This window comes from Pectinophora gossypiella, chromosome 11 (assembly GCF_024362695.1).
Source record: "Pectinophora gossypiella chromosome 11, ilPecGoss1.1, whole genome shotgun sequence".
NCBI classification, from domain to species: domain Eukaryota; kingdom Metazoa; phylum Arthropoda; class Insecta; order Lepidoptera; family Gelechiidae; genus Pectinophora; species Pectinophora gossypiella.
The window spans coordinates 12,056,855-12,073,984 of NC_065414.1; the positions used below are offsets into that span (position 1 = coordinate 12,056,855).

Below are 17,130 nucleotides of genomic sequence, written 5' to 3' on the forward strand. Positions count from 1 at the left end.
AAAGTTTCCGTTACACCTGTCTTCAAACCGCAATGACACGTGGACTCCCACGGATGTGATTGTAGTGTAGGGTGGCTATCATGGGACATTCCTGTGCGTACTTTGGCCCCTATAGGGTTGCATAGTTACCACAAGTATTAGACTAGGGTGTCTTAGTGAGATAGGTCTGACTAAGACACAACGGTCGCGCCACCAACAAAATGTATGCAGCTTTATAAATGCCATCTCATCAACAACAGCGATACCGACCCCGCCGGCGTGGTCGATGATTTCCCTCATTTAGCGCTTATCGCTATCGACCCACTAGAGTCGATTAATTCTTTTAAATAATTTTCCTCTTAGACGACGCCTTGAGCCGAGGTTCGCGCCCAACTGGGCACCCTCAGGCCTGTTGTCTTAAAAACGTTGTACCGGGTGAGAGCCTTCTGCTTTAGCTAGTTAATGCCATCTGCGGCAAATCTACAATAAGTCACGTTAAAAAAAAAATCAACAGCTCAACTGTATATCCACATGGTGTCATAGTGAGATATGGCCCTTATGGCTTAGGCCACAAGACGGTCACGCTTTAATCAACAGATTAAAAAAAATGTGATGAGATGTGGTGTAAAAGACGATGTAGTGACTAAAATTGAGAAGGGAATGTTAGGTTGGTTTGGACACGTAAAGCGGATGAAGGATAATAGAATTGCGAAAGCGGTATATAAAGCGATGGTAGGGCCTCTGCCAGCCCTACTAAGACCTAGAAGGACTTACATTGACCAAATTGGAGATGTCCTTAGAAAAGGTTTAAGTACGATCTACTTTGAACCAGCGTGCGTGTATCAAGCAATTGATGAATGTGGAGGAAGCAAGAGAAGTGTGTCAGGATTGAAGCAAATGGAATTCTATAGTCTCTGCTTACCCCGGTGGGAAATAGGCGTGAGTTAATGTATGTGTTAAAAAAAAATCACCTATTTAACCCAATTTGCTTTACATTAAACAGTGAAACAAACCCGACGCAACACTTGTCCAATTAATTAGCCGGCTACAAAGTGGGCAATTACCCCAGCGGTGGGTTCCCACGTGTGGGCGACGCGACTGAATCACGATCGCGTGCGCACCTGCGCGGGAGTCGTTCTCACAAACAGACGGATATTCACACGTAGTTTTATATATATTTAATTGGTGTTAGTACATTGTTTGTGAAACTATGCTGTAATCGTATTTCGTATCTTCAAGCTTTGAGTCTTCCGGGGTGGAATGTGTGTAAAACATAATTATATATCAATGGTGGCAGGTATACTTACTTTTTTACCTTTGATGGGTTTGCTCTTGGCCCCAGACTTGCCCGAAGGCATTGACGAGGCCTAAGATGGAGCGAGCTCGCCCAGAAGATGCCTATTCACTCTGGCCTTGGTTATATGCATTCGGAAATACAGAAGACGGCAAAGAATTCCACTCCCAGTTTGTTAACATATCGTTATACCGCGCCTGTATCCCCAAAGGTGTAGACAGAGGTTTATCATATACCCACAACTCTCCTCTATCGACCCAAACATGAATTCAAACTCATAAAGTCGAATTTAGAACCCGAACCGGAGTTCGATCACGTGACACTACGATTTAAGTCATGCTTTCAACAGACAGATATCATCTGTCTCTTTCTGTGCAGTACTGTGATAGAGTGACGGGTGACATATGTCGAGGCGAGAAAGAGTCGCACGCTTACGGTGCTAAGCCCGATGTACTACTAAGTACTTTTAATTTTTTCTTCAATATCGATAGCGTATCATTAAGTTTTTCTTTCGAGATACAGTGACCGTCAAAATGGCCAATCACTCGTATTCTGTCCGCGTATTTTAAGTCGAAATGGTACTCAATCATTACTTAATAGGGCTATTAATGCCGCCTAGTGCCCATCGCCAGTATCAGAGCCACAAGTCAATATAACACGAATGTGGTCTGCCACGTTTTATTCTATAGAATACATACATAACATAAACAGCCTATATATGTCCCACTACTGGGCACAGGCCTCCCCTCAATCAACCGGAGAGGGTATGGAGCATACTCCACCACGCTGCTCCAATGCTGGTTGGTGGAGGTGGTTTTACGGCTAATAGCCGGGACCAACGGCTTAACGTGCCCTCCGAAGCACGGAATCATCTTACTTTTTCGGACAATCAGGTGATTCAAGCCTGAAAAGTCCTTACCAAACAAAGGACAGTCTCACAAAGTGATTTCAACAATGTCCCCATCGGGAATCGAACCCGGACCTCCAGATCGTGAGCCTAACGCTCTAACCACTAGACCTACGGAGGCTGTGTATAGAATAAAACAACTATATAATATGCGATAGTAATTTATATTTTTTTTTTTTTTTAGTATTTTATCTATCTATCTATATGAATCATCTGCATGCATGTCTTTGATGAGAGTGGAGGAGGCAAAGGTGAAATATCGGGATCGTAGTAAGTGGATTTCCGTGACCTCTGCCTACCCCAACGGGAAATAGACGTGATCGTATGTATGTATGTGAATGTATATATCTATATATACACATCATAACCTAGATTAGATATATCTAGGATTGTGTGTTTTTCTTTGAGACTTTCTCGACTAATGAGCGTCATTTGATTGTGTTTTGTTTTTGATGACACATACATTAGCACACGTTTTTAATTTATAATTGTAAGTTATGTATTTTTTTTTTATTGAAGTTTTTTATTTATTATTAAAAACATATGTTAGTGTTTATATTGAAGTATTATATTATTCAGACAGGACAATAAAACAAACGAATGAAAATCCAGAGAGACATTTTTTATTCCTCATTATGAATATCTCATACATATCTCGTCTCATACACACACCCATACAGCCACTGTACAATTATTGCGAATAAATACATTGCTTCTCATTTACAACAGATTTGGCAGGAGGTTTTCACATTTTGTCACATTATACCATGCGAAAAACAAACAAATCAAGAAAATTTATCAAAAGTTTCGTAAGTACAGTTTTTGGTGTTTCATAAAAGAAAAATATTTTAAAATATATTTGAATACATAGTTTAGATTTAATATTATATTAAGAATTATTTCTCACTGATTTATTTATATTAGGTATACACAAAAGTCACACGTTAAAACAATAAAAATATAGAAAAACAATTCAACTAAAAATTCTTTTAACTTGTTGAAAAGATCTATTTAAAAATCCATAAAAACCCAAGGAACATTACTTAAGTATAAATGCTTTTACGGAATTATACAACTTGTAGAAAATTATCATGAATTTATAGAAATAAATTTGTAGAAAGAGCACCAGTTTGAAATGAAGACACTAACTTTATATTTAATACTAAAAGATTTTGTGACTAAAAAGATACTTAGTGCAAAATAGCCTTAAATACTGTGACTGTACTTAGTATTTCAGTACCCTTAAAAATGAAAGGAGTTGAGCTCTTTTAAAAATAAAACTTATTTATGTGCTACTAGTGCCATAAAAGCGGTATAAAATTGGAAAACGGGAAAAGGTGGGAATTTTCAACAATAGATTTATGTTCTGTTTATAAACTAGCAGCTGAAAAGTTTAGAAATAAGAAAAAAACATTTTTGATTACCTTAGTTTTTTTTCTTTGAATTTAAGGCTGTTTTACACTTTAATAAAAAGAGAAGTCGGAAAATATATCCCCCAAATATTTGTTTAGATTACCTCTATACATATAACTACACATCGACATTGCACGACCGAATGTACACATTATTGCATTTTTACAATCCTTGATTGTCCCATAAAATTCATAGTTTTAAATACATTGGGTACGAAGAAACTTTGAATTCACATTACATACATAAGAAAAGATATAAAGTAAACTTCATCTCACCAGAAACAGTTATGCAGTTTCATATAAATAAAAATTATCCATCGCATAGAAAACTTTGTATCTCACTTACACTAACTATACATTTACAATAATAAAAACATTTTATGTACAATATTAAATATTAAATCTAGCCTAAATATTTTTACAGAGGAACAAAAAACTTGAACTAATAGACACTACTGACCCCTAACAAACCTTAAGTCCCTCACTTGATGTCCGGTAGACATGACGAGTCCTGGCTGCGGATGTTGAGGAGGTTGTCTATCATCATGGACTTGCTGGAGCTGGAACTCTTGTGGGTCTCGCTGCTGGTTGTAGTTGCCACCTCCAACTCCTGATGCTCGGTTGCTTTTGGCGGGTAGAACGCGGAGATAGGGTCGAAGGTCGGGCACGGGTCGGCTCGCTCGCTGTCCCTGCGCAAGTACTCCTCTGCGGTGTCCTCGTGGAACTCGCTGGATGACGTCACAGCGTCCTCGGGCGCGTCACGGTACCGCTGGAAGTCGAAGCGCTGGCTCGGCAGGTACGGCGGGAAGCCGTAGGGCGAGGATCAGGCCGCCGCCAGCTGTCGCCACATCGTATGTCACATGGTCGCCATGTAGGGCCACGAGAACGAGCTCCCTGACAGCAACATGTCTCTGATCAGGGTCTCGATGGGCGTCTTGCCGACTAGCCGCACGAAGAACAGCTGCTCTATGACTTGCGAGCTGACCGTGCGCAGTGAGGGGAGTCGTAGCAGTAGTTTGCCGAACCTCGTGGGCTGGTTGGGGTACTGACTCCGGCAGTACTCCTCGAGGGCGCACTGGGACTTCTCCTGCAGACCTTCTATGTGCGGCACGTCTGATAGCCCGCACGCGTCTGTAAAGATGGAGAAAGCAGAGTTAGAATTATGGGTTAAACTAAAAGGTTAAAAAAAGAGTTTGTCTGAGCCTTCTGAACACTTTCAGAGACCCATCAGGCGATGTCTTGCTGCCAAGAGTGCTACATTTATGTATGAAAGGTCAATGATCTGTGGTCTGTGTTCCTGAAAGTGTTTAGCTCGTTGGTCAATTTGTGGTAATAAGTAGACACTGTTTATTACTATCTTTGTTGTTTGAAGATTTTAACCTCTCATCTGCCGAGATACCAGACACAATAGATTTTACATTGTGTCTGGTCGAGATCCGCGTTCCGGCAGATGAGAGGTTAATAAGTGTGCTAGGACCGAAAGTGGTGTGCCAGGATCGTAATAAGTTGAATTCCGTTATTGGTGATAGAAATGTCTTAAAATCGATATCTCAATCTGTTAGTAGTATTTTTAAACTTTCCCATTAAACATTGAAAACAATATTACGCGAACGTTCTAAAACTCCATTATTTTTTTATGTTTCAGCAAATAATTGTAATTTCCGTTTATGTGTGTTTAAAAGCAATGTAAATCAATTTTATTCCAGCTCAAACGTTAATGGCACCTGCCGTTAAAGTAAGAACGTTAACCAAGTTTAATGTTATAGAAAAATGTGTATGCTACATTAAACCTTACTTTTTGCTATGTTTACCTATAAAGTGAGTCTTGGAGGGCTATATCACGAGCACAATTTTTTTTTGACATGACTTGAAAAAAAAAGTTAAGGTAAAATCTACGACACACATTATACACACATACACACACTTGACGTGACTTATTGTAGATTTGCCGCAGATGGCATTAACTACTTGGCCGTACAAATGGGGAGCGCTGAAGGCTCTCACCCGGTACAACGTTTAAGACAACAGGCCTGAGGGTGCACATATGTTAGTGCGACAGAGTCCTAAAGTGGGTACATTATATTGCTCATGACTGTACACACGAGCATCGTATAACTATAACCGACAAGTATTTAGGGTATACTTTGGCCTAACGAAACCCCACAATGAAATCGACTTCTAGCAATTTCTGAGTTTAAATTGATTTATAGTTGCGTACAAAGTAAAGTAACATTAAATAACTAATTAAGACGATAATAAAGCGTGTTAAGTACTAAAAGGGAGGTTTTGTAGCAAAACTGGTTTAAAATTAAATGTTTATTTCGTGCTAATTAGCACTAGAAGTGTTAAACAGCTGACCTAGCGACATGCTTTATGTTGGAAGGTAAATAGCACGCTACTTCGTCTGCGTATCACGATCCGGAAGTGCCGGGTTCGAATCCCGGTGGGGATATATCACAAAAATTACTTTATGGGCCCTGGTTTGGTTAGGACATTGCAGGTTGATCACCCGTATGTCCGTAAGTAAGATGATCCGTGCTTCGGAAGGCATGTTAAGCCATGGTCCTGGTTATTACTCACTGATGAGGTTGGTAATCCGCCTCATAACCCACACGATAGAAGATAGCCTATGTGTTATGCTGAAGTACATACTAAAATATGTATTCTTGGTAATCCGCCTCATAACCCACACGATAGAAAATAGCCTATGTGTTATGCTGAAGTACATACTAAAATATGTATTACTGTGAAGATTTATCTTGCGTGAAAGAGTAACAAGCATACATGCATCCTCACAAACGTTCGCGTTTATAATATTGGTATGATTGATCACTACAGAAAGACTTTTGTTTAAAAAAAGAATAAGAAAAATATATTTTTTTTTATTTACTTTTTTCAGATCATCGTCATCACGGGCCTTCCCTATGGATGGATACGCGTAGGGAGTACAGGCCTTAAAGCCATCACGCGGGCCCAGTGCGGATTGGTGGTTAACGACTGCTAATGCAGTCGGGATCAACGGCTTAACGTGTCTTCCGAAGCACGGAAGAGCTCGAGCTGGAAACTTTTTTTTTCGTGGTCACCCATCCTATGACCGGCCTTTGCGAAAGTTGCTTAACTTCAACAATCGCAGACCGAGCGCGTTTACCGCTGCGCCACCGAGCTCCTTTCCTCAGATACTAAGTTTTAATTAGCTTCTGGCTAAATAAGTCTCATTCCTTTTCCTTGGTGTTACATTTCCGCCTGTGTCTAACTTCTTAGATCATTTTCTCTTTGAAAGACTAAGTTGGTAAGTAAGCTCTCATTGGTCAGCATTTACTTATTTTAAGAACCTATTTACCATTTTTTATTAAAAAGGATAAAGATAATATAATAAAGAAGTAATATTTAAAATCCCTTAGGTGCGGTCACGAGCATTAATATGTATAAACTTTGGTACCATGTCACATTAACTTTTTTTTGACAAATTGAACTGTAAGTCTCACTAAATGTCAAATGTGTAAGTGCGACAGAGTCCTAAAGTGGGTACATTGTATTGCTCATGACTGTACATTTAAACCACAACTTCAGTTATGTACCTAGCACAGATCATAATAATACTAAGTATCTAGTAACTACATTCAATTAATTCCTCATTCCATTCTTAAAATTATCAAACTACTACGGTTTTAACCAGTTGCGATTCCAAAATAAAAAGAATGGTAAGACTAATCCTTCCGCTTGCGAATAAAACCACAATAATACAATAATAGATATATAAAAACGTATATTAATATAATACTCGGTGAACGATCCCAGGCCACTGTAATGCGATTATGGTCCCGGTACATTTGGTCCGGGTACAGTCGATACCGGAAGAGTTGCGGACGGTACCGAAATAATAGTTTCGAATGAAGTGAGTGAAGGCGCTTTTCCTGCGGGCATAACTTGGAAGTGTTTTTTCTTATTCTTCTTATATGTATTATATTGTATAGGCTATTTGTATGTATGTTTATACATATGAATGAATATATTATATATATTTTTATATTATTAATAATATTATTTCGTTATATAAGTATATATTATTTCTTTTTTAATTATGTTGGTATCATTATAATTTTATTATGTTTATTGCACCAGCCCGTGCTCCAATGTATAATCTACTCTCACCCTAAGGTTGCCTGGTAGAAATTGCTGTTTAGCAATAAGGCCGCCTATTGTGCTTATGTTTTTATTCGTATGTTTATGTCCTTTGTATATGTTGTTAGTATTATTGATTGTTTGATAGTTTCAGTTAAAGAAAAAATTACAATAACCTAACCTGAATAGGAAGTTTCACACACTATGTGACCCAAATGTAAAAAGCTGCTTATTTAATTTTAAAATTCAAATTTAGAATTTCCCCGCTATTTCATCTAGTAGGTTTTCTATGCGCAGCTATTAAACGATTTAAATCACTGGCCTATTGTTGGCATTTTACCCAACAGCAGAGTGTTTGTGAATACACTCATGTTTCTACCAATCACAAACCAGTATGCTCGCTGCGGCGAAGTTTCCTGTGTATATTTTGGAAGCTAATAGTCTAAAAATTCTCAAGTTTTCGGTTCAGTAAAAATTAAATATTGGAACTAAGTCATTTAATGAATAATACAATTTATTTATTGTGTAAAACTACACAATTTAACCTGGTGTCTGAACTAGGCTGACCCTGTGTTTCAGGCGATATTTGAAATATTTGATCGACTCAAATTCTCACTTCTTCTTCTATCGTGTGGGTTGTGAGGTGGATTACCAACCCCATCAACCCTGGTGTCAGGGTTACTATTGGGCCGCCAAAGGCCCCTGACCTGGCTCACTTAACGATTACTCACTGACATCAGTAAATAGTAACCGGGACCAACGGGTTAACGTGCCTTCCGAAGCACGGATCATCTTTCTTTCGGATAATCAGGTGATCAGCCTGTAATGTCCTATAACCAAACTAGGGATCACAAAGTGATCTTTGTGATGTGTCCCCACCGGGATTAGCACCCGGAACCTCCGGATCGGATTCTCACTAATTTATTTTCACAAATTTTTTTCATGGCTGGCAACACCACCATTACACCACTTTCGTTTCTAACTGTACCATCATCCCTAGACAGTGGTATTAATATTTTTTATGATTTCCCCGTCCAGAAATGACGCGGTAAACAAAAGGGTCATTACTACTGCCAGATACGAGTGTTGCCAATTAAGTAAACGCCATTACCCTGGTGTTGGTCATCTCTATCATGAGCGGGTAATGACGTGTATTGCGTTATTGGCATTTTGGTAATTTCCGACATTGCGATGTTTGATGGCTTCGTGTCGTTATGGCTTAATTGAATGAATGGTATTGTCTGCTTCTCTAGTGGGGGTTGTGAGTTCAACCGACCTTATCACTCCTGATGTAAGGGTTACTATTACCCCTCGATATGGCTGATATAACGACTGCATACTTCTGGTTCTACTTCCGCCTATATTTCCCCATTGTTGGGCAAACGTCACAATCGAATAACATTTCCAAGGTTTTCTTTTCCTCTAAAGTAACCGTATTAAAAGCAGAGGAAATCCTCTGATCTTCTTTACGTTTTAAATGAAAAGCAATTGCTTTTAAAACATGCAGTCACCTTACAGTTTGTTACTTAATTTTTAAATGGCATGACGGCCTCCGCTATGGACTTATACAAATTGTATAAAAGGCCATTACATATACCATTATGTGAGTTATGACTGACAGTCGTTCAAGGGCTATTAAAAAATTAACGCTAGCAAGTCATGCTTTATATTAATTAAGAATTTAAAGTTGTTTTAGCGGCTATAATATGATTCACTGCAGAACCATAAAAGTTGAAGGTATTTTATTAGAGCTAGATTGGAATAATAATCGTTTTAAAACTATAAAAGACTTCTAGTTGCGGAAAACGGCCAGCGAATACCAGTACCAATACCAAAACTATGAAAACAATACAATACAAAAACGCTTTATTGCACATACAAACACAACACTAAAAACAATTACAAAAGTGACAGGAGAAGTACAATGATCACATAATATACCCAACGGTTTGGTTAGATAGACACTTGTCTAGGTAGTAATACCTATAACTATATTAAAGACTTATACCGCTAAGCGAATAGATATAATTTCACCTAGATCTCATGAATTGTAGTAAATATGACTAACTGCATTAAAAGCAATAATTGCAAAGTGACTAGATATCATTTCACCCAGGTCTTATGTACATCTTATAAATTTGTAAGGAAGTTATCGTAGTGTATCGCAAGAAGAATATTTTCGATAGCGTACGATCCAGTCTTTGAGTGGCTTAGAGGAAATTACAGGCTGATCACCCGGTTGTCCGAAAGCAAGATGATTAGTACTTCAGAAGACACGTTAAGCGGTTGGTCTCAGTTACTATTGATTGATGAAAGTAGTCGTTACATGAGAGTCTGGGACCTTTGGCGGCTCAATAATAACCCTGGTGTTGCTGAAGTTGGTCATCCACCCCACACGATAGAAGAAGAAGAAGAAGTGAAACTACTTAGATTTCCTATAGTGGTGAAAACCGAAATGAAAAATGGGATAAGTGGATACGAGGAGGAGATCTTGTATGAAGAATACTCAATCTTTCTATTTTTTTGGGTACCTTTCTACCCAAGACTGGACGTGGAAACGAATAAAGACATGGTTGCGTTTAATAGAAGACTATTATTACTCAGTGATGAACCTCAGAACCAACGTGGACATACTATTCATGATCTTTGCGTTCCCAAAGTGGAATGCGAAGATGCGCTTGCCAAGTGTCAAGATACTTGCATGTTTGTCTCGCCTCTTTGAACTATTCTTAACTTCTTAACCCTACTCAACTAGAATAACTTCCTATATAACTTCTTATTGAACTAATCATAATATATAAATAATTACATTGAAACATGGCACCAGGAAATAAAAGTTTTTGGAGTTTTTGCTAAACCAGTTGTCCAAATTTTTCAGCCTTTAATGACAAATACCTATGATAACGCCATATTATCATCCTCATCTCCCTAATACTTTCAAATTCAAGTATATATATTCAGTAAGCATCACAGTTACGCTTTATATCGTATTTTTTACATAAGGAACGTCTCATCCGCCTTCTCACAACCAGTATAGCCGAGAAAAAGAATATATATAAAAAACCTCGGCACAGACACCTAGACGTTCTTAAAAATTGGTTTGGGATGATCCGTAAAGTACATACAAAGGTGCTAGAAAGTAGAAGAAAGCTCGAACGCACCCTGAACAATGCTAAATAATCAATGTGAATTGGTGAATCAATCAGAATGGCATGCCAAAGTGATGTAGTACTTCCACTAAGCATGTCACATCACTAGATGAGATGAAGAAACAAAAACCCAAAGTCTTTGGTCCTCGAAATCCGAGCACCCAGATGCTCCTTCCTCAGCACTCCTAATGAATATAACCTACATTTCATTCACTACACCTATTAATTCTTGTCTTGTCTTCTCTCGGGTGACGCAATCCCTGGACAATTGTAATCACTTGCTCTAATTGTCCAGCCTGTAATTGTCCAAGATTGGTGACAGCTGCTGTACTACAAACTACCTACAATTGATACGTATTACGCAGTTTTAAATTGGACTTTTGGTGTGGTAAGGAAATTAGAAGATGTGATAAAGATTTGGATACGACCTACACACAAACATTTTTATTTCATTCTATTTAATATGTTGCAGTAAAACTGAAAAATTAAAGTAGATAGTACGTAACCAATAGTAGCAATAGCTATACCTAGCTGAAATCATCTAACCTTAGATTATAAAGAAATAATTATGATGATTAGAACAATATTCGTTTAAGAATCAGTAAAAAAAAGTAACTCTAGCCACGTAGCGTACGCTAAAAAGAAACATTACATTCTAAACAACACATTATATTATGAAACATACCTACTTTAAAATGAATTTGATTCAATGATATGTATTCAACACACATTTGCATAAATTCGTGCTCTACTTACGAATAAATATTGCACAAGAAAAACATAAAGCCAAGTTTACTGAAAGGACAGAATAGCGAAGTCGTTTGAGTCTTGATAGAGGATGTGCATTTGTTTTGTAAGCTGGTTGATAACGAGTTTAATTCGAGTTTCCTGTCAGTTGAAACAAAATATTAACTTGCGTCTTTGCCACAATGACTTGAAATTAAGTAGCAGCTGGGTTTCACTGTAATTCAGCTTTTAGTGTTATAGGTAACAGCATGCATGGTAAACCCCGTGATCTTCTAAAGCCACAAATCAAACGAAGACAATTTGCAGCGATTCTTGGAAAAGTTCGAAGTTTAATTAGTTACAATTAACATGTCTTTTTTCGTCTCATAATACTACAAGTCTTTGCAATTTTGAAACTTTGAAAGTATCACAAGTTAAAGATACAAATTGAAATACAGATACGAGACCGATGAACAGACACGGATTAATTATCTACACTTTACTAACCCCTACAAACCAAATTCCTAAACTGAAAGAAGATCTCATTTAGCTTAGATGACAACAAGCTTTTAAAGCTAAAAATATTATTATTAAAAAGTAAAAAGTAAATAAAAACTTCAAGATCAACATCGAGAATTGCTCCAACAAATCTTAAAAGGTATAAGACCCTAACCCTGGCCTGATCAAATCGAAAGGTGTACCACATTGCTGGAACAAGGTGCCACGGCAGCCAAAGATCAGCTCAGAAACCCAATAGCAATTAACCTCAGTAGCAATGTAATATAGTTTAATTGAAACGACCCCGTGCGACCGTGATGAGCAAACAAGAATGTCGCTCTAATTGAATGAATGAATGGAAATTACTGGACTAGGACTGAATGGAACGAATGATATGCGTGGACATGACGTTTCGATTTTTGAAATGTCGTGCTCGTGATTTCATTTGATTTTTGATTGGTGCGACATTTACTGTGACATTTATTAGGTTTGCAAATCGCCTATCTGAAAAATTGTTCTATTTATCGTGTAAGTAAATTGGAAAACAAAATTAATTAATGTGGTCTAGGGTGGATCACGCTAATCTAGCAAATTGGTACCTATTCACTCTAGTCTTACTCCAGATTATAACGAGTTGGAAAAACAGACGACGGCAGACAGTTCCAATCCTTTGCTGTTCGCCTCAAAAAGGAAGAGGCGTGAGAGTGTAAAGATGTGAGAAAAGTTTAGTGTAGATTGGTCGTATATCCACAATATAACACACGTACATATTTCAGTGAATTAACTGATAAAGTTAGCTAAAGGTAATTTTGATTTCAATAGACTAGTATTAGATAAGATACTAAAATCTTGCATAAAATACGTGCTGTAGTTTTTTCGAAAATGATCAATTATCGAACACGTTCAGCTGCTTCTCTTCCCGGGCATGTCGTAAAAACCGACAGAGGGATTGTGTCCTCTAACATGATGGACTAATGTTATGGGCGATAGGCTGATCCCTTATCACCATAAGGTTCATCATATCCATCTTTGGACTTCGTATCAACAGTGGCTGCAAGTTGTCTTTGATTACTTGTGGCTCTGCCCACCCCATTAGGGATTACGGGCGTGAGTTTATGTATGTATGTATGTATCAATTATTGAAATCGTTAACGTATAAATGTAAGAATATTTGAGATCTTTTTTTACCAAAGTCACACTGATTCAACTTTACAATCAGCCTCCTTTGTCCTTCCAAGACGTCGATAATTAAATCAAAGCCCCTCAGAATGCGGAGTCATCACACATATTAAGGCATGGCAAACGCATCGGGCGAATCGTTACTGGTTCAAATAGTATTGATGGTGGAGTCAACTGGTTTGACCCGGGAATCAAGGCAGACTGCCTCATTGGGCGTCATGAGAGCTCATCAGCTTCGGCGCCTAAATGTGCTTGTTCCGAGTGTACGGATTTTTTGTGTGTTTTATTTTGTCATTGTCTGGCACCTTTAATGTGTCATTGGTTTTCTTTATTTTGTCATTGGTTTGCCATTTGTCATTTTGCAAATGCAATGATCATCTTTACATCTTATTTCGTGTAGTATTTTTGTCTATTCACGGCCATATTATGATGTTTATTATGCTCTATAGACTATATTTTAGATTTGTTCTTTATGTCCCTTCAGTGATCTAGGAAACCAGAGCTTTGTTACCTTTGAATTTAGACTCGTAAGGATTAACATTCACTTCTCAATAAAATTACACACTGATCACTTTAATGTGTTACAATATTTGTCCAAATCATCGCGTTCCCCTTTTAAATCGCCATGTCGAATTCTATTACACTACATTAAACATCAAGTAGAAGTATATACTTAGGTACATTTAATCTACGGTAAAGGGTGTCGATAGAATCGCCCGCATTCGGTCATTCACTCGTTCTACTATTTATCTTCTATGAAAATAAAATAATTGTCGCTTATTAAACGATGTATGCGGGCGGTGTGTGACCGAGTTTTTTAAATCAAGAGTTTTGGGGTTAGATACGTGCTTCTTTTGTAACAATTTACTGTGGAATAGTAAAAATTGAGTGAATAGCGTTAATTTGATTAATAGCATATCGGGTGGGATACCATTTATTTCATAATGTTCTTTTCTTGTTATAAGTCAAGCCAAAAAGTACTTAGGTGTATAAGTAGGTAAAATTTAAACCTATCATATTATTACATATAATAAATTTTAAATATCGTAAAACAGATAAGTACGTACTGATTTTAAAATCGGTCCTACGAAAAGTAAACTCAAAACGAAAGCGCAAACATCTAAAAGACGTGACACACAAATCGAATTCCTTATACAAAGCTGAGGAGGCGTCTCCCGTCGCAATCCGTACATGTAGGCAGATGTTTGCTTTACGGGATGATCCCTGAGTGAATGGAAAAGAATGAACGCATTACGCTGACAAAGAACGAACGGACATAATGGCCCTTTATACCGACCGAATCTTATTATAACTGACGCGTACAAAGAATGCCTTTCTGATTTTTTGAATTTCAAATCTTGACACGTGGTGTTCGATTTAAAGAATTTAGTTTTTTATTATATATGAAAAAAAAACTCATTAATTTATAAACAAATGAATCATTACATACGCTGTGCAATTGACCTCTGTAAAATTCAAATTAGGAAAACATTTAGAACAGACCGCATTTGAAAATTAAATAATTCACGCGAGATAACATTTGGAGAGCGCGCTCTATATTCCGGTGACAATGGCGTCTTTACAATCGCGAAATAATCTCGTAAGGAGATCGGAAATAGCGAAACAAATTTAGCACGCACAATAGGCCCCTGGTGTTTGTCACTGAGATTCAAATCTTGAGAATAACACCCTTCTTATCAAGATGCTTCATGTTTGCAGAGCTAAAAGCTTACAGCACCAAATCAATATAGATTGCGTGTTGGTTTAGCGAGAGTTTGTAACATAAGTTCGATAATGAGCAGTGTATTTCACGATCAGATTAATGTAAAGCCGCTATGAAGTAAACCCTGCTACCCGTGTTAGTATTTGCTGATCAAACTTGTAGATAGACTTACCTTGTTAGTTGTTAATAATGGTTATCAACCGTTCAATATAAACATTATGTACTTAAGTAAATATTATTATTGTTTGTTACTGAGATTGAAGATTGCGATGAAAATGAATTATGGAAATGCCTACCATTTATGATTGTAAGTTATAAACTTTCTTAACAATACGGTCAATATGCACAAATTGGATGCTATAAACACGTGTCCATAAACGAAAAAAAAAGAAACGGCCAACTTTAATACAACATTTCCAAAAAGATAAAAGTTTCTGAACGTCGTGCAAACAAAAATACGTTCGAAATTCGAATACAGAAATCAATTTCAAAAGAAAGGTTCGTTTAAATTCTAATGTTCGGAAATAGCATTAAATGGTGCGAAAATGACAAAAAAGGTGACAATCACATTGTGTTTTGAAATTTTTAAATAAACAGCTTTGGAGTGGGCGGGCGCGAATATTTGTAAATAGGTTTTTGTGATGTTTTTGCGATTCGGACAATGGGTTTTTGGGTTTTTGTGAGCATTTCGACGGACAGCGGGGGTGTTGTGTGACATTTACAATGCTTTGACACGTGCCTAACCGTTATAAAATTTGTCTTTAGAACAGTTGCGATCGATGTTTCGAAGTAAGTAGAGATAATGGTGACGGAAAACGGCTGGTCAATATAGTACTTACCCATTCTTTCTTATAGCAAGGGAAAACAAGTGTCTCATGAAACTTGTATCTAAGAAACCTTAAAATAAAATGTACTTAGTCCTTTCGTGAATTAAACTTTAATCACACAGCAGTAAGCATTTTAATAAGTAACTGGATTTAAGTACCTAGGTACTTGGTATACTAAAGTTCAAGCTATATTCTATAGTCAAAAGTTCTCGCCTGTCAAACACTTGAGGAAACGCTCCAGTTTAACTAAGTATATCTTTACTGTGCTCGCGTAAAAAAGCAATAAATGAAATAAAGAGTATAGGGTACTAAATAATAGAAAAGGTCACGCTAACGAGTTCGTTGACCTTTGAATGTGTGGAGGAACAAGTGACGCAAAGGGGCCTATAAAATTTATTAAAAAGTCAGCTTAGTAAAGCGTCACATAGTTCTACCCAATAAGGGTAAAGCTAAATGCCGACGCGGATGGTGAAACTAAATAAATTATATCGATTAGTAGAATCATATTGTGTGTAAGAAGATAAAAAGACCGTTAAAATTACTTAGTACCAAAAACAATATAAATCACTATGATTTATTTCGTTCCATAGATTAAACGGTGTTGTGTAATAAAAATACCGTTTTGTGTGTGTGTCTAGTATTTTGTCTCTACTTCTAGGTTGCAACCTAAACCTGACAAACAATAACAAATTCGAACATGGAACACGAAGGCGCGAAACACGGGTAAAGGTGCGTGTACACAATAAGGTCGCGTCGCTATCGCCCGATCTCGCGACATAAACAACGCGGCGGGTGGCGGCGCTACCGTCGGCGTGCTTTATAGCTGCGACTGCAACGGTAGCAGGCAGCAACAGATTTTTATTACATTTAATAACTGCCTTGTTTTAAGACTTTCCAAGGAATTTTAATTTATAGTTTCGTTTTTGACATCCATCCTAGATAGGATTTCGAGAAAGAAGATAAGGTTTAAATTATAGAAATGAGAGTACTGACTAGTTTTTAAAAGGAAAATCATAATTATATCTGTCTTCATTTATATTTTTGCCTCGTTAATGCTTGCTTTGAAATATTTTCTTTTAAATGTTCACTCCTCAAAAATCTACGTAACCGAAAACATTACAAACAAAAGTTTTTATGGACACAAAACCTAGCAAAGGAACAATACGGGCTCCCGTACAAGTGGGTCATAGTGTCACGAGACGACGCACAAACGGTCTCGCGACAATGTCAGGCGGTGTCACGCGGTGTCACAGTGTCGCGATAGGGTCCGAGTTCGGACAGCCGCATAATGCCGCAGGTGGCAGCGACAACAAA

General features: G+C 37.5%; 2 protein-coding genes across 2 annotated transcripts in view; one reads left to right on the plus strand and one right to left on the minus strand.

Annotated features, from left to right (window-relative positions):
- Positions 1-17,130, plus strand: part of LOC126370560 (phosphatidylinositol 5-phosphate 4-kinase type-2 alpha) — a 242,422-nt gene that overhangs the window by 130,000 nt on the left and 95,292 nt on the right. The gene's annotated exons all lie outside the window — the stretch shown is intronic.
- Positions 2,782-17,130, minus strand: part of LOC126370608 (steroid receptor seven-up, isoforms B/C) — a 92,002-nt gene continuing 77,653 nt past the window's right edge. Inside the window, exon 4 of the mRNA XM_050015568.1 lies at positions 2,782-4,723. Within this exon, the coding sequence (XP_049871525.1) occupies positions 4,449-4,723 (275 nt within the window). The 3' untranslated portion in view covers positions 2,782-4,448. The remainder of the gene's footprint in view (positions 4,724-17,130) is intronic.